The 23,136-nt window shown below is 41.5% G+C and overlaps 1 protein-coding gene across 1 annotated transcript in view; it reads left to right on the top strand.

Annotated features, from left to right (window-relative positions):
- Window positions 1-19,764, top strand: part of KLHL14 (kelch like family member 14) — a 199,809-nt gene extending 180,045 nt beyond the window's left edge. The window contains exons 4-8 of the mRNA XM_030190135.1: window positions 108-186; window positions 7,737-7,927; window positions 8,112-8,270; window positions 13,110-13,267; window positions 19,617-19,764. Coding sequence (XP_030045995.1) covers window positions 108-186; window positions 7,737-7,927; window positions 8,112-8,270; window positions 13,110-13,267; window positions 19,617-19,757 — 728 coding nt within the window. The 3' untranslated portion in view covers window positions 19,758-19,764. The remainder of the gene's footprint in view (window positions 1-107; window positions 187-7,736; window positions 7,928-8,111; window positions 8,271-13,109; window positions 13,268-19,616) is intronic.
- Window positions 19,765-23,136: the final 3,372 nt, after the last annotated feature.

Genomic DNA, 23,136 nt, shown 5'->3' with positions numbered 1-23,136 from the left:
CTAGTGTGCACATTTATCATGATTACAGAAATTTTGATTATAGGAATTAATATTGTAAGCACCAGAGATGTAGGTTATTTATTATTATTTGTGTTTAACTTTCACAGGGAAGCACAGTACAAACTTTGTCAGTCGATACGATCCAAGATTTAACAGCTGGATCCAGCTTCCACCTATGCAAGAAAGGTAGTATGGGAACGTTTTGTTGCCTGGTGACATCTTCCTTTGCTGCCCCAAGTTAAAAACTTTTAATGTTATCTTATTTCCAGAAATAAAACTTAGAAAATGAACTCTATGCCTTCATGAAAAATACCATGTGTACGTTTTGCTTTATACTGTGCATGAAGCCTGGCATACATATACAGAACAGAAAAATCAAACAGCCTATCAGAATAAACCCCAAGCACTTGGAGTCCCAGGAACTGAACAGTAACACACCCAGAGCACAAACTGACATTTAGAAAAACAAAAACCACGATGAGTAGCACAGTTGTAAAGCAGGTTTATTTACTGTCTTACTGTGTCCTGATCTGCTGTAAAGTAGAGAGGTGCTATCATGTAAAGTGAAATGAAATGAGAAAGGGAAAAAATAAACCCTCCATTACTAGAGTGCACTGATTGCAGATAGGAAAGCTGAGTTTCTCAGGAAGTGCCTCTTTTAATCGATGGTGCATAACATGGATCAAAACTGGCATGTGAAAATGAAACCATTTTCATAACTCACTTGTCCAATTCCCTATGTATTTGTTCTGTAAATGCACTTTTTAGTGTCTTTACAAGGTTAACTGGTAAGGTCTAAACTCAGTGGAACTGTTTATTTCATGGTATTTCTTTTTATGGCTCTCCTGGAATGGTGGGTATTTTTCTAGCAAGTGAATATAACGATGCTTTTTAGCCGTTTTTTTTTTTTAATGAATTTTTAGAATTAAATTAGTGCATAAGCCACAGGTGATTTTTTAAAATTGAAAGATTTTTGGCCAGTTTTCAAGGTTTATTTATTTTATTTATTTATTTGTTACATTTGTACCCCACATTTTCCCACCTATTTGCACCTATTCCCCACCTATTTACAGAGTTAAAAGCTGGCTTCCTTCATGAGTTGCTGAAGACAGAGCTGGATATTGTCTACACATAGTCAGAAAATGGCAATAAAAGTTTGCCGTAAAACTTTATGGAGGAAACCTAAAATCTTACAAGTTTGAGTGCAGAGATACTTTCCTTGTTGCCATGCTGTCCCTAGTTTGCCATGATTCTGTGGATGTGGCAGCTGCCACAGATTTACCTACTTTTTAAAATCAGATTTTACCTACAATCTGGAGGTCTTAGTCATAATTAAGATGTTTGCTATCTCTTTTCCCACCAAGACATATTTCATTAAAATGTTTCTGAAACTTTGTGCTTTTAGTAAGCCCACTTTTCATAGGCTAATTATTACCACCCACAGACGACATCTCTAGCAGAGTGTAAAACAATATGATGAGACATTATTTTTTTTCTGTAATACAACAGAAGGTTATTAGGTACTTGAAAGACTGCATGCATGTCCTTGCAGAGTGGCAACATCAAAACTGTCAACAACCTCTGTATTTGACCACATGCATGTTTTTTTTTCTATTTAACTTTTTCATTTTTATCCAAAAAAAAAGATACTTTCATTCAATTCAAATCCTCCTCTTTCAATATACAATATCTCTTATCCATTTGTAAAGTTTCCATTCAATATTCAGCCAGCGGCACTCAGTGGGTTTTTTTAAACATTGACTTGCTGGCTAAATAGACCCAGATGTGCAGTGACAGGTCGTGTCAGGGCACTGGCATTGAATATCCAAATCTGTACCTGTACCTGGCTGCCGTTACTTATGTAGGTCACAGTCGATATTCAGCTAGGACCTGCATGAGACATCTGAATATAGGCCAGGACCCACATAAGGGAGGGTATCAGTCTGATGTGTCAGCCCCCCCCCCTTTCCAGGTCACCACTGATCCCCATAGTACCCTCCCTAGCATCCCATCTCCTGGAGCAAATTCCCTGATTCCTGCCCCTCCCCCAATCCAAGAAGCATGCTCCCTCCGATTTTATGCTAATATGTAAGCCCCAGCCACTATCCAACCCTCCCTTCCCACAATAACCTTTCCACCCCTGGGACTTACCCAGGAAAGAGTCTTTTTATTTAGCGAGATAGGGCTGGAGTGGTTCCCTTTCCACTCCTGCCTTGTCGGCTCCAGGTGTCAAAATGGTGGTGCTAATCCTGAGAAGTAGTCTTGTGTACTATGGGTTAGACTTCCATATAAGGGCAGTCATACTGGTTCTGACCAGGGTTGCCAGGTGGAAAATTTTTTTCCCACCCAATCCAGCCTAAAAACAGCCCAAAACCCGCCCAAACTCAAACCCCGCCCCTGACACCCCCACCCCCGCGTCCACCCCCACCCCCGCCGTCATCAACCCCGCCGTCACCGGCCCCGCCTCCCCCATCACCGGCCCCGCCTCCCTTGTCATCGGCCCCGCCTCCCCCGTCATCGGCCCCGCCCAGAACGTCACTAACCCCGCCCCCCGCGGCCGAAAAAACCGCCTGAAAACCGCCCAAAAGAAAAAAAAGAAGCCCAAAAAACCGCAGCCCGCCGCGGGCAAAAATTTCCCGCGGCGGGTCGCGGAAAACCGCCCAATTGGGCGGTAAAACCGCCCACCTGGCAACACTGGTTCTGACCCTTACCTCCTACAAACTCTAAACTTTGCTAAAAGTAACCTGCCTTGATGTTCACTGGGCACATATAAATTTACTGTAAGTACCTTCCTTTGGTGTTTTCTAAATGTCTGTTCTGGAATTTCAATCAGCAATGTCTGGAGCAGATAGATAAACCTCAGAAGCATCACCATTTTCACACTAGCCGATGGCCTACTCAGAACAAGTTTGATCATGACCATTTGTCCAGCTCTCTCTCCACCTATCTCATTAACGCTGATAATCAGGGCTTATTTTTGTGCCAATACACACCGGTATGGCGTACCGGCACCTTTTTTCCCTTCCCTGCTCATCTCTCCCATCTCCTGCCTTTCTTTCACAGCCATAGCTGCTTTTCCCAATGAGCAGCAGCAGCGCCGCAGGCACAGCAAGGAGCAACCTGTTTAGGGCTGCAGTGCTAGGACACGTGTTGTCGTCTCTAAGGAGGTTGGATAAAACCTCCTTGGTTGTCTCTGCCGATCCCCTGCCCCAGAACAGGAAGTTGATGTCAGTAGAGCAGGGAATCAGCAGAGCCAACAGTGCGTGTCCGAGCACTGTAGCCTTGCATCTTTTACTTCTTGATTTTCCCACCGCCTCTGCTGGTTTGGAGAAGCAGCAGCAGCCATAGGAGAGTTGCTGGATGGGGTGAGAGGAGGAAGGAGAGAAATACTGAGTTGGGAGAAGAGGGGACAAGGGGAGAAGTACTGGATGAGGGGAGAGAGGGCAAAGGGAGAAATGCTGGATGGGGAGAGAGGGGACAAGGGGATAAATACTGGCTAGGGAGAGAGGAGGATGTGGAGAAGTACTGCAAGGGAAGAGAGGGGACAAGGAGAGAAGTACTGGATGGGGAGAGAGGGGACAAGGGGAGAAATACTGGCTAGGGAGAGAGGAGGATGTGGAGAAGTACTGCATGGGAAGAGAGGGGACAAGGGGAGAAATACTGGATGGGGAGAGAGAGGGAAAGGGGAGAAATGCTGGATGTGGAGAGAGGAGGATATGGAGAAGTACTGGATGGAAAGAGAGGGGACAAGGGGAGAAATGCTGGATGGGGAGAGAGGGGGCAAGGGGAGAAATGCTGGAAGATTGGATAGAAAAGAAAGGACTAAATGTGGATAAAGGCAGAAAATAAAATCAAAGAAAGCTGAAAGGAAAAGGAGGAGAGAAAAATAACAAACAAGAAATCCTGGCAATAGAATTAAGAGAAGACGAGGAAAGTAGAAACCAGAGACTGGGACTAACACAAATGAAAAGAAGTACTTGGCCAGACAACAAAGGTTGAAAAATGAATTTTATTTTTATTTTAAGATAATGTGGTAGATATGCGAATTTTTTGTTTGATTGTTTTATTTGTAGTTCTTAATTTGCAATGTAGTGAATGGAATATTTGAAATTTATGTCTGCCATTTTTATAGCAAGGGGAAATATTTTTGTTTTTCTGATGTTATCCTGCATGCCGGAGTCTGGTTTTGGGGGGTTTCAGCTGATTTTTTTTGTCTACATATTTTATTAGTTTATGGTCAATCTTAAAGGTTCTTGTGATACCCTTTTATATGCTCTGTGGCTAGTAAACTGGGTGTGGCTACTGTAGGAGGGGAGGGGAGGCCGCAGAAGAGGAAGACTGTGGCCCACTATGTACAAAAGTCCACACAAGATGAATAGTGCGACCAGCAAGGCTCTCCAATAACAACAGGAAGACGAGAATACAGTGAAGAAACTTTATTCTAATAATGCCCGACACGGCACTGTGTTTCGGCCAAGTGCCTGCTTCGGGGGTCTAAAATAAATAAAACAATAATATAAACAGAGTGTACATGTATAAAAAATCATATAAGAAGTATGTGCCTGTATAAAGCATATACTTATAAATATGCATGCATATACTTATATAGATAACTGTAGCATAAATACATGTCAAGTACATCTAATGATTATGGAAAATAAAAAGTACAATAAACTGATGTGACGTTAATAATATAAAAAGTAACAATTATAGTATAATTAAAAAGTAACATTTATAGTATAATTAAAAGAGGAAATACCACCATATTGATAAAATAATTATAAATGAAAGACAAATGAAAAGGTAACAAAAGTAAAACGCTCCTTAATGTAAGTAGCTAATATAGGCTTGAAAGGTAAAAGCGCTTGCTGTCTGCACAGGGATGAAAAAGAAATATGGACATTCATTCCCCATTGCAGAAGGAAAGGATCATCCATGTCCATAAAGGTTGATCTTAGGAGTTAGACCTGCTACCTGGGGGCCCTTTTTGGAAGGGTCAGTAACTGTTTGCACTTACCCTCTGTTAACTGCAAAACATAATAGGGTAAGTGCAAACAGTACTTCCTGTGGAGTACATGCAGGAGGTACGCCCAGTGTCTGCCCTGCTCCTATTACCCCATACTTCATGGTGGTGCATCCTAAATTTACGTTTCCCCTCCAGGCGCCCTCCCCTGGCAGGTTCAAAGACCTGTTCCACCCTCCCCAAGAGGTCTGATCTCCTTCCCAACCCCCCACCAACAGTTCTGACCCCCTCCTGACAGTCCCATGCTTTCTGATCTAGCTCCCAACCCCCTACCCCATGCTCTCCACCCCACCCCCCATTAACATCTGAAACCCCACTCACAAAAGCCTGCCCAAACAAAAGAGCAGTGGACCCCCAAACCTTCCCTAATCCATTAGGATCTACCCGTGCTGTAAATGGCCTGTGTCAGTATTCCCAAGCGGTAGCCGTCTCCCTCCACTGCAGCCCAGGAGGGATGTAGAGAGGAAGTGCTAGAAGACAGAAACGTCATCTTGTGTCTTGGTACTTTGCATTTGTTCTTGTTTATTCTTAAATGCTTATTTGCTTATCCACATATTAGACCAGACCAGACTAGTAGTTTATGCCCCTTACCAGCAGATGGAAGCAGAGAAAAAAAACTGAAGACTCTAATAACATCACTGGTACAAGAGGTGATGCAGCCAGGAACCTGTCAGTATTTCTCTGCCTCCAGCAGATGATGCAGGTCAGACCGATACAGCAAGGCTTTTGAGTAACAGGACTGATTCCCCTGGGCACATTCCTCCCGATATTCAGCACTATTTAACCAGCCAGGAACAGCTGCTGGTCTGTTAAATAGCACTTAACCGTTTATCCATGAATATTCAGTGGGAGATAGCGAGTTATCTCCCGCTGAATATTCCCTGTCAGCGCTTAGTAGCTAACTAGTTATATTGCAGAATATAACCGGCTATCTGCTAATATTCAGCACTTCGCTGGCTAAATTTGGCAACCAAATCGGGCCACCAAAATAGCAGGCTTATCTTTGGCTAGTTTAAACATAATCAGCCAGCACTGAATATTGGCTTGGCCAGTTAAGTTTAAACCGGCCAAAAATAAACCAGATATTCAATACCAGTCACAGGAAACAGCCTGGCATGGAATATCTGGTCTCACCACCGACCGCGAGAGTTAGCTGGGATTCCTCCCACAGTCCGAATATTGGCCCCACTGTGTCCAGTGATTGAGATTGGCTCATGTAGGCTCCCAGGAGTGGCCACCATTTCGTCTAGCTGCATCAGGGTCAAACGGCTAGAAATGTAAACTCCGTTCATGACGACGGACCCAAACGCTGGCCACCGTTGGTCACAATCTATTGAAGGAAGGAAGGACTATTTAGCTAAGTATTGATAGCTGCTCATGCTATTTATGAATTGTTTAAGATAATTTTGACAAAGTTGTCATTCTCAAAACACTGTGACCAACTTTAAGGAGTTTTTTTGCCGATGATGAAGCAGTCCTGCTCCTGCTGTGTAGCTGGGAGCTTCTTGAGGCTTTTTCCTCCTTATTTTCAACATATTTATACACTGCTCGTGTTTAGTTTTATAAGAGAATCTTTTTGTTTTTGTTGTTGCCAAAACTCCTGTTTTTGTCATCTTGATGACCCGACGGAATATGAAATGTCTGCTTTTCTTCAGTCACAGAAAGAAACTAAGGGCATTTGCACTCGTGCTGTCATGGCTGGAGCATCAGCCTCTGTATACCTTTCCCCTGTAGCTGTTCATAACTTGGGTTATGCCAGATAGCGAACTCCTGTCCCCAGTGATTCTAATAACTCCAGGTTGGTGTGGTCTTCCTTGGTATGCAGATCTTGAGCAGCTTCTGTTACTGGGCCTTCTTCATCAGGGTCCTGTGTTCATAGAAGATCCAGATCCCTTTTGGATTACCGCTTGCCCTTGAAAGGCATTGCCTGAAAAGAAAGGGATTTTCAGCCCCATGATTGCTACCTTGCCGAAGGCCCACAGATCATCTAATTCAGTAGTTTATGGAGAGTCAGTGCTGTTTTTCCGCTCACAGTAATCCCTTTGGAGTGTGGATATTCTTTTCATTCTCTCGTTTTTGCAGAAGGGACTAGAGCAAAGTTTGTCTCTTAATTTGTCTAAGGTATAGGTAGCAGCACATTCTTGTTTCAGAGGCAAAATTGATAGATCTGCCCAATGGGATCTTACTTATGTTCTGTCATCATTGGTGAGGCCTCCTTTTGAGCCTCTCCATCAGACTTCTGTGGATTAAGAGATCTGGCAGCACAACCTGTTAAACTGGTGATGGCATTAGAATCTTTGGGGGGAGTCCTGTCTTCATCTACTGGTAAATGGTCATAATTCACTAGTCTGGACTGCTTTAGCAACATTCAAGAAAAGGAAATTATCAGGTAAGAGTAAATTTCAATATACCTTAGGAATACCTAAGGAATAAGTGATTCAGGGTAGCCTATATCAATAAAATTGTACATATACTATTGAAAATTCAAGAGTGCATACATAAATTAACCCAGAAAATTTGTGCATGCGAAGTAGCAGGTATAAATGTAAGAGCATTAATTCTGTGAAGTGATTTTCAAAGTGCAAGTGCACACATACTTTTATTTTGAAAATTTGTCAAAGTTCATATAGGAAAAATATGCATGCACACATATCACACTGGTACAGCAGTAAGAACTAATCAATATTTTTTTTTCTGCTTTTACTTATTTTAGACGGGCAAGCTTCTATGCATGTCGTCTTGAGAAACATTTATATGTGATCGGTGGCAGGAATGAAACTGGGTACTTGTCTAGCATGGAGTGCTATAACTTGGAAACCAATGAATGGCACTACGTGTCCTCATTACCACAGCCCCTGGCAGCTCATGCAGGAGCAGTACATAATGGCAAAATACACATTTCAGGTATGTTACTTTTTCAGCTTAGTAACATTGACAAACTGCCTAGCACTTTGGATAGAGCGGTCTAGAAATTATGAAAACACATAAATAAACCTTTACCACTGAAATGTGATTAAGTGGAAAAGACTTCATTTAATAATCTATGGGAGCATGGATAAATAATAGTGTTCCTTTTTTTCCTTTTCAGGGGGTGTTCACAATGGAGAATATGTACCCTGGCTATACTGCTATGACCCTGTCATGGACATCTGGGCCAGAAAACAAGACATGAACACAAAACGAGCCATCCATGCCTTGGCAGCAATGAATGATCGGTTGTATGCAATTGGAGGAAACCATTTGAAAGGTCAGACTTTTAATGGCAAAATTGACATAAGGGTTTTTTAAAGTTTAAATCAATCTCTTTCTGAAGCAAAGTAAAAATGCTGACATGGGATTTTTTGATGTGACAAGTTGTTTTGCTTGCACTGAAGCAGATTGAACCATAGAATAACTGAAAACTAGTCATCCTTTACTGTATCCCAAAACTGTCCAGTGGGAGGATCACTACAGTAAGAATGCCAGAAAGCTGAACTGAAAATTGCTTACCTTAATATTATCCAAGACTCATCTCCTTATTTCTGTTTATGATCACCTGGGATCATAATGCCATAAAAAACTGTCTGTGGAGAAAATCCAAATGTAGATCATTTGTGTATTATGATTTTATTGGCCTATATTTGTTTTAAATTTGAATAATAAAACTTAAATAATAAAGAGTTTGAATAACAGCAAATAAATTCCAGTTGCACAAATCATAGAGCAATTGTCAAGGCATCAGATTCAATAAAGCTGATCTATTTTTACCCCAAGTTAGAGCCTTTGGAAAATATATTTTATTTTTTCATAATGACCTTTTACACGAATTAGGTATCTATTATATTTTCACTCCAGGATAAGTCAGTATCAATACAAGACACATCCAGCTAGTCCTTGAGATTCATGCAGTGTTAACAGTGGAGTCATTGACACCGAGACCTCAAAGACCTTGGGGTCAATTTCACTGCACCATTGTTATCTCCAGTGCATTGAAGAAGGAAGCTTCACTGAGGCAGTGTTGGAGAGTTGCATGGGTACAGAAATTTCACCCATCCCCGCCCATCCCCAATTAAATCTAACCCATACCTACCGGTACCTGCTAAGATCCATTTCAACCCCACCCATCCTCACAATCAATCTCCTCCATCCTCACCCATACCCGCAGGAGTCGATCACAGCCTTCTCTTTCCTCCCAAACCCAACAGCCTCCCTTGTTTTTTTTGGATGGTATTCACATTCAACCAATGAGTGTGCTAAGCCTCAGTCTGGTGCTCCAGCTGCCTCTCTGCGTATATTCCAAACCTCATTCTGGTGCTCCAGTTGCCTTTCACAGTGCATTCCAAGCCTCATTCTGGAGTCACCAGAGGAGATTTTGACTACACTCCTGTGGGAATCCCACGGCAACTTCTTCCTTCCCCACAGGAATCCCATTGTAACTTCTATCTTGCGGGAATCTCACGCAACTTCTTCCATATGTGCAGAAATCCCCATTCTCGTGCAGCTCTGTACTCAGTGTCTCAATACCAGCATCCAAGGCCTGACTCCAGTGTCAGTAGGCTGAGACAGGCAGAGACCCAGACTTTTTTGGGGTCTGACTTAGCATCCCTAGGACTCTGATTGTGATGTTGTCTCTGGATAACCCTCTGAAGAGGGTTTAATTAACTTACCATCAGACCAGTTTCCTGCTTAACAGAGAAGAAAAACCATACCAGAGGAGATTTCATTCATTGATTTTGTGAGAGAAATGGCTAAAGCTGTTCCATTTACATTAGAGATGGAGGTGGAACCCAAGGCAGAAACAGTGGACATCCTTCAATTCCCCTCCAGCATGTTGAGACAGTGCCCGGATTCACAGAATCTCAAAGGACATGCTGACGTCAGACAGCAAAGGAACTTCAAATTGAAGCGCCTGGAGTAGCTCCAACAAGTTGTCATCTTAGCTGCTATTGAGACCTGCATTATCTTTGTGCCCTGACTTTGTCCTTTGAATTTGGAGGTTTGGGAGCAAACTCTGCCAAATACACTGCTGTTGCTAATATCAAGGCGTGGGAGTAAACTGCGCTTACTTCAGCTGACGTCAGGGGAACTTTAAATCAAAGCGCCTGGAGTAGCTCCAGCAAGTTGTTATCTTAGCTGCTATTGAGACCTGCACTTTCTTTGTGCCCTGACTTTGTCCTTTAAATTTGGAAGTGTGGGAGCAAGCTTCGCCGAATACACTGCTGTCGCTAACATAGAGGCATGGGAGTAAGCTCCGCTTACTTCAGCTGATGTCAGATGTCTGAGGAACTTTAAATTGAAGCGTCTAATGGCATGTTGCCGTTTGGTGCACCACCTAAGGCACAAGCCAAAGGCACGCACCTTAGGGAAGCGTTTTTGGGTAGCGCTCGAAGCAGGAAGTTACTGTAGTACTCAAATCCAGATCCTCTAGGGTAGCGTTTTCTGAAATGCTACCTGTTCCACGCGCAGGGCCCAAGCGACAGGCAGAGATCCAGAGTCTCAACACGTGGTTGAGACAATGGTGTGGGGAGGAGGGTTTTGGATTTGTCAGGAACTGGTCAGCATTCTGGGGAAGGGAGAGCCTATTCCGATCTGATAGGCTTCACCTTAACCAGGGTGGGACCAGGCTGCTGACATCAACTTTTAAAAAGGAAATAGAGCACCTTTTAAACTAGAAACGGGGGGAAGGCCAACAGTTGCTCAAAAGCGCATGGTTCGGGAGAAGGTATCTTCTGAGGATATCACCCAGATAGGGAAAAAAGGGTTACTTGTGAGTAAGGATGACAAAGAAATCATAGAGGATCAGATAGCCTTAAATAAAATTAATAATGACCAAACAGAAGACAACATATTAATAATGCCAATTATTAAACGTAATAAAAAACGGAACAACAAGCATACATTGAAATGTCTATACGCAAATGCCAGGAGCCTGGGGCATAAGATGGGAGAGCTGGAGTACATTGCACACAATGAAAAACTGGATATTATAGGCATCTCTAAGACCTGGTGGAAGGAAGATAACCAATGGGACACAGTCATACAGGGCTACAAATTATATCATAGCGATAGGGTGGATAGGATTGGAGGAGGGGTAGCACTGTATGTAAATGAGAACCTAGACTCGGATAGGCTGCAAATATTGCAGGAGACAAAACCCCTATTGGAATCCTTGTGGATTGAAATTCCACGTGAAAAGGGGAAAAGGACGGTGATAAGAGTGTACTACCATCCGCCTGGCCAAGACAAGCAGACGGATGCAGCAATGACAAGGGAAATTAGGGAAGCGAATAAAAAGGGCAATGTAATATTAATAGGTGACTTCAATTATCCAGATATAGACTGGGTTAATGAAACATCAATACACGCAAGGGAAGTGAAATGACCACAAGAGCCATGCAGTAACCAGACTGTAACTCCATTTTGGTGCGTATTGGGCGCGTATGCGGCTTAGTAAAAGGACCCCTTGGACTTCGGCTGTTCCCTGTTTCTCCTGGAGCATTCATTTCTTTCCACTCCTGCTTTGTGACTTTTGGTCATTTTATGGAAGCTGTGTGGACCTCCTTTTGCTGTTGTACACTATTCAGGTGACATCTTGGAATCAAGGGTTATTACCAGGTACTTTAAAATGTGCTTCCACTTGTTCTATCCTCAAAAAAACAACTTTAGATGCTGAGGTTTCCAGCGGTTATCACCCTGTTTCTAACCTACCTTTTGTGACAAAGGTAATAAAGCAGGTAGTCCTAGAACAATTACAGGAGTGTTTAGAGGAAAAAATCTGTCTAGAGGAAAAAATCTGGCTAGACCAAGCTTGTCCAAGTCAGTCCACGAGGGCTGCAAGCAGACCAGGTTTTCATGATATCCCTAATTCATATGCATGAAAGAGATCTGCATACGTTGGATGTAGTGGGCATGCAAATCTTTCTCATTCATATTCATTAAGGATATCCTGAAAACCTGGCCTGTTTGCAGCCCTCAAGGATGGAACTTGAACATGCCTAATTTAAAACCTGATCCCTTTAAAAGGAATTTTGACTACAAGTCCCAGAAGGCTATATGCTCTGAAGCCAGGACAGCTGTGTTATGGAGAACTGGGGAAGCTGATGGTGCATCAAGCTTCCAGTTGGGCTAATTAGTATTGCCTTCCTGGATCTTATGTTATCCGCTATGAACCTGTATATAGGAATTGACGATTTTTAAGTTTGAAGAGGAGACACAACCAAGGGACAAGAGCTACACACCACGGTTACAGAGAGGTTCTGGGCTAGGGCTTTCTGAGGTTAGAGGGCAGGGCTTAACCCTGTCAACTCACAACCATGACTGAAGTAGGGGAAGAAAAGCTCTCACTCGTAAGGAGTAGAGACAGGGTTGGCAGTTGGAAGAGGCCCCAACCTGGAGATCGGCAAGTGAGGGGGGGAGGGGGTTCCAGTGAATCAGTGTCCTGGGATGAGGGAGCAGGATTCCATGAGGTTAGGAACCAGCCCAGTGTTTAGGGACAGGAAGATTTAAGCCTTAACAAGTGAGAGGAGTCCTCAGGAGTGGGGGAAAGTTGGAAACCCAGAGGAGCTCCTTGATTCAGGTTTCTTATGTTGGCTCTCCTGGATGGTGTGATAAAAGGGAGATAAGTCTAATGTGATATTGTAGTCTGTAGGAACACGGGCATAGAGAATATATATATATATATTTGGATTTTGTTCACACCTTTTTCTGTGGTAGCTCAAGGTGGGTTACCTTCAGTTACACTAGGTATTTCCCTGTCCCTGGAGGGCTCACAATCTAATTTTGTACCTGAAGCAATGGAGGGGGCCCCTTTTACAGCAGCTGGTAAAAGGGAAGTCTTACTTTCCTACAGGAAATGGCCGGGCAGTAAGTAAAGCACTTGCTGCGTGGCCATTTCGGGGGGGGGGAACCCCTCTCCCATACCTTGCCCAGGGCACTACCCACTTTGTCCTATGGCAGTCCTCTCACACTGAAGTTTTTTTTTTTAATCCCTGTGTGTATCTGTTGAAAAATAATGAAAATCACTGAAATATTGGTTAGCAATGAGACACAAACAATGGGCCTAGTAAGAAAGACTTTCACCACTTTGTTTTATGTGTACATTATACAGGTTTTTCTCATCTGGATGTCATGCTGGTAGAATGTTATGATCCAAAAAGTGACCAGTGGAATATTCTGCAGACGCCTATTTTAGAAGGTCGGAGTGGCCCTGGTTGTGCTGTTCTGGATGACAGTATTTATCTTGTAGGAGGCTACAGCTGGAGTATGGTATGTGCTACATGTCTGTATTACAGCATTTTATTAGACAGTTGGATGGTCATACAAGGGGTAATTCTTTAAAGGTCGCCTAAAGATAGATGCTAAAATGCTGTGTACTAAGCACAAATTCTGTATCGGCAATTATGCGCATAATTGCCGATATAGAATACTAGCATGTCCACATTGTAGCACCTAACTGTAGTTACAAGCACTTATGCCATGTCAAAAGCTGGTGTACATTCTTGTGCCTAACTGCTGTTAGTTACATGCATATGAATGAGTAACTATGAGAGAGTAACACAGCGATTTGCTAAACTGCTCTGGCTTCCTGTGGAAGCAAGGTCTATCTTGTGCGTTATTGTTTTTCTTATAATATATGGTGATACTCCTGTTCATATGGAAAATCTGATTTTATTACCAGATTGCAATAGATTGAAAACAGCATGACGCATTTTAGAGTTATCATATCTAGTCCAAAAGATGTTGTGTATAAATCTGTGTTTTCAGCCACCTTCCAATACCAAACTGCTAAGTGGTAGAATCAATTACCAGTCAAAATTAGGACATTGTTTAATTATGGTGTGTTTCTTAAAATTCTTAAAGCTTTTTTATTCTCAAAATATGTATTAGATAAAAATTGATTATTCGTAAATGTATTTAAATTTGTAGTTCCTTGGAATGCCCAGTTTATTTCCTGTAAACTGCACAGAATGCTATTTGGGGAAATTGCGGGGTAGAAGAAATTGAATTGAGTTGAAGCTTATACCCCGATGCTCAAAAGTTAATTTGGGCGCTAGAGGCCATTAGCGCCATGCTAGTGCCCGCATGTAACTGCGCAAAATGTTCAGAGGCCCAGAGCACAGGAACAAACAAGTGCACAGACAAATAACACAAGTAGCATGTCATTTTGTAATCCTTCCGAATACTCAGAAAAGAGCACCCAAAACAAAACTGCCTTACCGCTTCAAACAAATAACGCCAGGTCGGAGCAGGCATTAGGGTATTGGAAGAGAGGATTTCCCATGATTCTGATGCTTCTCTTATGATTCTGCAAAATCTGGCGGTTTTGATTGCTTTTGGAAGCAGAAGGAAGCCCGTGCAAGCTCTTAAGCGCTGGTAGTGAGAAACAGCAGACCCAAGCTAAAGCACACATTGGTGTCTGTTTCCTATATCGAAATTTAAAGCGTCCTTGCTAAAAAACATTTTTAAACACCCAACGTGAAAACACACATTGGGCTCTGATTCCTGCATCTAAATAGAAGCATCCAAGCTAAAAAAAAAAAATTAAAAACTCGTATATTTAGGCCGCAGAAAACAGATGCCAATGTCTGCTTCATGTTTGGATTTTACCAGGCGCATGAGCACAGGAGCCAAGCTTACCAAGGAACTCTTTTGCACATGTGCCAAGCACAATCCTCCTGCACCAAAGTACAATCCTCCCACTGAACTCCCTAATGCCCAACGCTATGAGCGCACCTATATTTGCATCTCATTAGTGTTGGGCATTAGGACATTGTTCTTCTGCGCTGTTCCAGTGGTATTTTACAACGTTATTCAGCATAGCACCTAAGTTTTGATCATCAGGGCTTTAGTGTGTATGTGCTAGTCACGCCCCTGACCTGCCCATGCCCCTCCCATGTCTATACACCCCTAGCAGTTACATGCTAAAGGAATCACGCACTAAGGTTACAGCATTATGACTAAAGGCAGTTACGCACACAACTGCAAATTACTGTCACTTAGCACCAGTTAACTCCAATTATAGCCTATTTTTGGTAGTGCCAATTAGTATTGAATTTAGCAATTAATTTACATGCATAGCTGCTATTATTCTGCAACCTGTACACACAAATTAGCACGCTAAGCATGAAAATCTGCATGCAAGATTATACCATTAGGAAGACAACTTTTACCTTTTATTATGGGTATGTTTATGTTTATTAAAATTTGATATACTGCTTAAGTTTTACAAAACAAAAGTGGTTTACACTGAAAAATAAAACAATAAGATATACAATGAGGCTCATTTTCAAAGCTCTCGAATCACAATCTTTCATCGAGTGTATGAGTCAACTTATCTTATATGCTCCAGCTTGCGTGTTGATTCCAACGGTCCCATTTCGGTAATCTTCCTTAGGGAACCACACCGCAAGACAATTGTTGATAGTTGATGAATTCTCCAGCATGAAGCATTAGCTATCAACAATTGTCTTGTGGTGTGGTTCCCTGAGGAAGATTACCGAAATGGGACCGTTGGAATCAACACGCAAGCTGGAGCATATAAGATAAGTTGACTCGTGCACTCTATGAAAGAGTGTGATTCGAGAGCAATTAGTGCATCGACAGATTAAAATTAAATATAATAAAAAGATTTAAAATATTTAAAACGTTACAGGGGTTTTTTAGTCGATGATTACTTTTTTTGTGTGCAACTGATTGTTTTGAGTTGTTGCTGCATGATTGAGCATAGATATAGCCAAAAGGTATTGATATTTCATGAATGAGATATGACCCATCTTAACCAAGCATATTGGAAGACATAAATACATATAAAAAATATGTATACATATTTTTTAAATATGTATATATTTTTAAAACATATATATTAAAAGGATATTTTTAAAAAGTTAATTGAAAAAGAGGACCGTTGTAATGTAATAAAAATGAATTATAGCAAAAGGATATTGATCTTTCATGAATAGAACATGACCCATGTTGACCAACCAGCTTATAATCGAACGAGAAAAACGCCCAAGTTCCGACCTAAATCGGGAGATGGGCGTTTATCTCACAAAAACGATTAAAGCGGTATAATCGAAAGCCGATTTTGGACGGTTTCAACTGCACTCCGTCGCGGATGCGGACAAAGTTGATGGGGGCGTGTCAGAGGTGTGGCGAAGGCGGAACTGGGGCGTGGTTATCTGCCGAACAGAGATGGGCGCATTTCACAGATAATGGGACAAAAGTATGCGTTTTTAGCTAGAATTTAGGGCACTTTTCCTGGACCCTGTTTTTTCACGAATAAGGCCCCAAAAAGTGCCCTAAATGACCAGATGACCACTGGAGGGAATCGGGGATGACCTCCCCTGACTCCCCCAGTGGTCATAAACCCCCTCCCACCACAAAAAATGATGTTTCACAACTTTTTATTTTGACCCTCAAATGTCATACCCACCTCCCTGGCAGCAGTATGCAGGTCCCTGGAGCAGTTGTTAGGGGGTGCAGTGGACTTCAGGCAGGTGGACCCAGGCCCATCCCCCCCTACCTGTTACAATTGTGCTGCTTAATGCTTAGTCGTCCAACCCCCCCCGAACCCACTGTACCCACATGTAGGTGCCCCCTTTCACTCCTTAGGGCTATAGTAATGGTGTAGACTTGTGGGCAGTGGGTTTTGAGGGGGATTTGGGGGGCTCTACACACAAGGGAAGGGTGCTATGCACCTGGGAGCTCTTTTACCTTTTGTTCTGTTTTTGTAAAAGTGCCCCCTAGGGTGCCTGGTTGGTGTCCTGGCATGTTAGGGGGACCAGTGCACTACGACTCCTGGCCCCTCCCACGAACAAATGCCATGTTTTATTCGTTTTTGAGCTGGGCGATTTCATTGTCCATTATCGCTGAAAAGCAAAAACGCCCAGCTCACAACTTGGCGAATAAAACATGGACGTCTAATTTTTTCGAAAATACGCTTGGGTCCGCCCCTTCACGGACCCGTTCTCGGAGATAAACGCCCATGGAGATAGGCGTTTCTGTTCGATTATGCCCCTCTAAGTATATCAAAAAACATAAATACATATAAATACACATAAAAGAATATATATTAAAACAGATGTCATATTATAAGGATCAGGTGCTCAACATTCAGAGTTTCCATCTATTTATTTATTTAGTTAGTTACTTATTTATGACATTTAACCCTGTTATTGGTGCAGAGATTTTTTTTCTCCTGTTAATGGGCTTCTAAAACAGACATCATGTTATGGGTATCAGGTTCTCAACGTTCAGAGTTTAAATCTATTTATTTACTTATTTATGGCATTTTATCCCACATTAAACATGAATTAGATTGGAACCTGGGAGCATTAACAACAACAAAAAAAATTCCCTGGAGAAAGTAATGCATTACCCCCCTCCCTGGCTCTCTCCCTGGGTATAGCCAGCTCTGCAATTTAGGGGGGCGCAGAGGTGGACCGGGGAGAGAGCCTGTTGTTAAAATATTACCAGCACACCACTGGGCTGCACCAAAGTTTTCAATATAGACAATGACTTAAAAATAAAAATCTTTAGTACTGGATCTTGTAGTCTCTAAATATGAAGTGATGTGAATAACTCATAAATGGAAAAATGAAATTTGAAGGGATTGAAGATGTGTTCTTGTGATGTCATGTGAACTTAAAAATAATATATTGTGAATGCTGGACAGAAAAATAAACTGCCAACTGAATTATCTATGTTACTCATTTAAATAATTATGAGCAATACTACGTGAAGATTGAAGAATGTATGTATTCAGGCAAAATAGCTATAGTATGTCGGTTGTATCTTAATTACGTGTGGAAAGACTAATATTAAATTGGGAGTGGCAGAAAAATCTTTTGTAAAATCATGAAGATATATTATTTTTTTATTATAATTTTGATCATAATGTGAATGGCGCCCAGCGTCAAATGATAGTCATATATATTGAAAATACAGAGTCAATAACCCATAATAATTAATACACAAATAAATGATAAATAATGGATTCTCTTTTAAAGCATACACATAAACATTTCTCTGTGCAGATGTTGCTGAATTTTCAAAGTGAAAGTTTGTGTGTACTTCTGCTTTGAGAATTTACCCCAGAAAAATGATGCACTTACATGTACACTCGCTATTTGTGGTGCATAATTTTTCTAGCTTAATTTACACTTATATACTTGAATTTTTCAGAAAGTATTTGCAGAAATTCAAACCCAGCCCCTAGGAACATCTCTGCTTGCTGCAGATAAAAATGCATATATACAAGATACATGCGTGCTTTTACTTTCATATAAAAGCCTATTTCTGTGTATAAAGAACTGTTTTACCCACAGACATGGCTTTGAAAGTTATGCTTTTAAGTTTATCTCTTGTAGCTTTGGTTTCTTGTAGCACTCAATTAAGAGGCCAATTTTCAAAGCCATGTATGTGTGTGTATATAATTCATGGTGAAGAACGTGTATCATCCCCCTAATTTTTTTAAAGTCACCAAAAATTGTGTTTTCAAATTTGGGCTCGTGCGCCATTTAATTGAGTAATGAGCCAATTAGTGCCAATAATTGGCTTTTTAACAAGCAATTATTGGTGCTAATTTAAATCAATTAACATATGCACATGTAAATTTAGGTACGTGATCTGCGCCTAAATTTTACACAAGTCCCAGAAAAGGGAGCGTGGAAATGGGAGGGTCATAGGCATTTCAGGGAGGGGCATGGGTTTGTGTTACATGCACAATTTTAGAATAAGGGGTTTCTGTGCATAAATTTGGGTGGAGACATTTGCACCACGTTTTTGTTAGTGCAAATGGATGTGCGTAAATTTACGCACAACCCCTTCGCTTAAGCGCTATTCTATAAACCGAACCTAACTAGGCACGGCTTTTTAGAATAGCACTTAAGTGGGTTTTCTTCTGCACCAATTTTTTAGGCACAATATATAAAATTCACCCCCAAATGTGCCTGTATTCTCTGCATGTACACACATATTTTAAAAAGTATATGTGTATATCACAGTTGTCTATACTAGGCCCCTGGGAACACCTTTGCAAAAACTAGGCATCATCTTTCACTGTGTGTGTGTTTTACATTTGTATACCCCTGCTGTACATGTAAAAACTGCCTTACAAAAGTGTCCTTTTGGGCAGATAGATGTACAGCCTACGATCTGAACCCAAGTGGAGGAGTGGCCTAGTGGTTAGGGTGGTGGACTTTGGTCCTGGGGAACTGAGGAACTGATTCCCACTTTAGGCACAGGCAGCTCCTTGTGACTCTGGGCAAGTCACTTAACCCTCCATTTCCCCATGTAAGCTGCATTGAGCCTGCCATGAGTGGGAAAGCACGGGGTACAAATGTAACAAAACAAATTGCAGCACTGCTACTTAGTCAACAAATCTGGTCCCAAAGTGAAAAGTTTTCAGGCAAAATCCCAGTGTTCTTTTCAGGCAAACATGATTCCCCATTTCCCCATTTTAAGGTGTAATCATTCTTTAACAAGTAACTATGCCTTTACCCCCCCCCCCCCCCCCCCCCTTTTAAAGAGGTGCCATACTAGATGAAATGTCTTCTCTTGGGAAGTTTTGTTTGCTTTCACCATTTGAAATTATTATTTTAATATTGTATCCTAGGGAGCCTACAAGTCTTCTACCATTTGCTACAGCCCTGAGAAAGGAACCTGGACAGAGCTAGAAGGCGATGTGGCAGAACCGCTAGCAGGCCCTGCCTGTTCCACCGTCATACTGCCAGCCTGTGTGCCATACAACAAATAGAACCTAAGAAATGGTGAGACACTGTTAGGCTCCAGAAAGTAAGGACAGGTGACATAAATCATTTCAAATAAGAGGATTTCTTATGAAACATAACAGAAGCAGTGCAAACCCAACTTGAAAAAAGATGACCTCTAGTGAACCAAAACTGGACCTTTCAAACCAGTCATTGGAATCTAATGGAATGCCATACAACGATTAACTCCTAACATTTAGGGCTACTTTTAGCTCTTCTGTCTGTGCAGTATTCACCCGAACCTCAGCCTGGAGTTCAAAAGTTACCACTGTTACAGAAGGCCTGCAAAATGCATCAGCTCTATCCCTGGTTTCTGCCTACATGAGATTTTTGTTGTCATTTCCACCAGTGGCAAGTAAGACTGAGGTGTGAAGTAAGTGCTGCTGGGTGGGGAAAGCAACCAAGCTTAAGTAATATGAGTCTTCTAGTCACCCCACAAAATAAAATATCCCTTATGTTCTTCAGTGAAATCCTTGGCTTGGTGTCACAGAACTGCAAGGCCAGGACTAAAATCTTTAGCTTTTTATTACACTCCAGAGAGCATTTCTTTACTTTTGAGGTTATCTTTCACTCATTTTCCCAAACTTTTTTTTCTGGTGTAAACGTTTCAGCTAAAAAAAAATATGTTTTCAATAACAAAACAAAAAAAAAAGGACATTTGTATCCCAGTCAGGTTTCTGTTCATCTTTCAGAGGTAGACATCTCCAGAAGGCACAGAAAGAATTTTTTTTCAGACTATACAGGTTTCATACAACATTCAGAACATTAGCCGTCAAATGATACTATGAAATGTCAACACCACCAGACCTGTAGCTACATCATAAAGGACTCAAATCATATTCATGCAAACATTCTATTAAACAATCACTGAGCAGAAACACACACACAAGCAGGACATAGTAATTAATATATTTAAGAAGATGAAGATTCTTATTTTCAGGAGGGTAAGAATATGTGTGTTCTGACGTCCTGTATTAGTAATTTTGGTTTTTAATGAGCTCCCTAATCAGACGGTTCACATATCTCTGTATACACATCAGACCTTTGTCCTTGCAGTTCTGTGCATCCATCAATAACTGCCTAGAAATGGCATAGTAAATGGTATACAAGTGCATTAAATGAAATGGAATAAAGTGACTTCCTCCAGCTCTAAAAAGAAAATAAGTCATAATTATATTTCAGCTGGGGGGATTTTTGTCCTGTTGGTTATGAAAGTGCCTAAAGTGGCCCAGTGCTGAAAACGAAGGAAGCAACAGTTTCCGAGGAGCAGCAGTGGCAGCCGTCCCAGTCATTGTAGACCGTATTTTTGGAGCTCTTAATGTGTGTATGCAGCCATCTTACTGAGAAACTGTATTTGTTCACATTCAATGTCTGGTCATATTTTTAGGAATAAAAGTACAAATACATATTTGAGCCACATAACCATATAAAGAAAATGTAACTCTAAGATTATGCACATCATTGACAAAGATAAACCCTGCCTACAACATAGACGGCTAAAATATACATAGGATCCAAATATAAAAGGATGGATTTCCTGCAGATTACAAGCAGAAATTTGTAGCTGTCTGTGTTGTACACTAAAAAGTAAAGCACAATTTCCTTTGTTAGTAATTTGACTTCAAATGCTGTCAGTCTTCTAAAGACAGTAATCTCTAGACAGCCCACTATAAGAGTATTGTAAAGTGAGTGTGTGTTACAGCATGTTATTACTATTATAATGAAGAACTTTGTTTCTTCCCCCCTCTGACATAAGAATTCTTTTGTCTTGCTCCTGTGGCCCTCCAGCTCACTCAGAGCCAGCATCCCATGTCGTTACATAGGATTATTTTAATAACCCAGCAAGCACAGATTCTGAGTTTGGTCAGTAGAGCTTGCTGTTCAGCGATCACTTGTGTAGTCTCTCCTCAGCAGCTGTGAACACAGTTTCCACAGCATCCCCATCCCCAGCTAGTCCAGGGAACAGAAATGAAGTCCAAGTCTTACAGATGAGTCTTCTGCATGATGGTGGTGCATGGCACTACCACAGATCTGACTTTATGCTTCAGAATTCTACTTATGTCATTTCTCAGTACATTGACCCCCCCCCCCCCCCCCCCCCCAGATTCTAAATATAGGGCTACATTCTATATATCGCACCTTGATTTTTGCACGGAAATCAAAGCATATTCTATAAAGTGCGTTTTAATTTATGCATAAGTTATAGAATATACCGAGTGCTGCTCCGCGTGACTAAATTTAGTTACGGTCAATTACGCCAACTAAAACTTGGTGTAAATCCCGACGTGTAAATTAGTCATGGAGGGGGTGTAGTCAATAACAATACCCATAGATTTTAGATATGCCCACAATCTACCCATTCCACTCCCATAACTATGCCCACTTTTCAACTATGCGATTTAGAATTTACATGCACCATGTTACAGAATACGTTTAGCGAGTTGTGCACGTAAATCTTAATGCCAGTTAGTGGTGATAATTTCTTGTTAATATCCAGTTAACATCACTGATTAGCTGGTTAACTAATTAAGTTATACATATTGTTATACAATACGCTTCGCTTTCCGCTCGGAAATTAAGGCACCATGTATAGAATCCCAGGGATGATGCCTAAAGCTGCACGCACAAATTTGACAGTGTGGTCAAATTGCGCACACAACTTAATTGATTAACAAGCCAATCGGTGCTAATTGCCCATTAATGAGCACTAACTGACACTAATTAAAATGTACACACGCAGCTTTCTAAGTATATTCTGTAAACTGGTGCATGTAAATTCTAACGGGCAGATCTCAAAAGGGGGCATGGCCATGGGAGGGGCATAGGTGGGTCATGGGCGTTCCTATAAATTACACGTACTGTTATAGAATATGCCCAGTCCGCACCTAATTTGGCGCAGGCATTTACACCAGGTTTTAGTTGGCTTAAATGGTCATGCCTAAATTTTAGTTGCTGGAACAGGCAATATGCGTATTCTACAAATCCTGCCCAACTTTAGGCAAGGTTTATAGAATAGCGCTAAGCAGTTTTTTTTTTCAGCACCGATTTTTTTGATGCCATATATAGAATTCATCCCTGAGAGGGTAATTCTATAACAAGCAGGCTATGCTGAGAGGACAAACAAGTGTCTGTTTTTAGCCTATGCTATAAATACACATTGGTGCCTGTGAGATCTTTTTACAAAGCTGTGGCAAAAGGGGGCCTGCGCTGGTGTCGGCACGTTTTTTTGACGCGCACCGAGGCCCTCTTTTACCGCAGCAGGTAAAAGGCAGGTCTTTGTTATTGTCAAGAAATGGCTGTGCGGCAAGTGAAGCACTTGCCATGTGGCCATTTCGGTGGCATTCAGGTGGCAGTAAGGGCTCCTGT

This window comes from Microcaecilia unicolor, chromosome 1, assembly GCF_901765095.1.
Source record: "Microcaecilia unicolor chromosome 1, aMicUni1.1, whole genome shotgun sequence".
Lineage (NCBI taxonomy): Eukaryota > Metazoa > Chordata > Amphibia > Gymnophiona > Siphonopidae > Microcaecilia > Microcaecilia unicolor.
The sequence above is the reverse complement of the archived record's forward strand: the minus strand, read 5'-3'. Positions and strand labels throughout refer to the sequence as shown.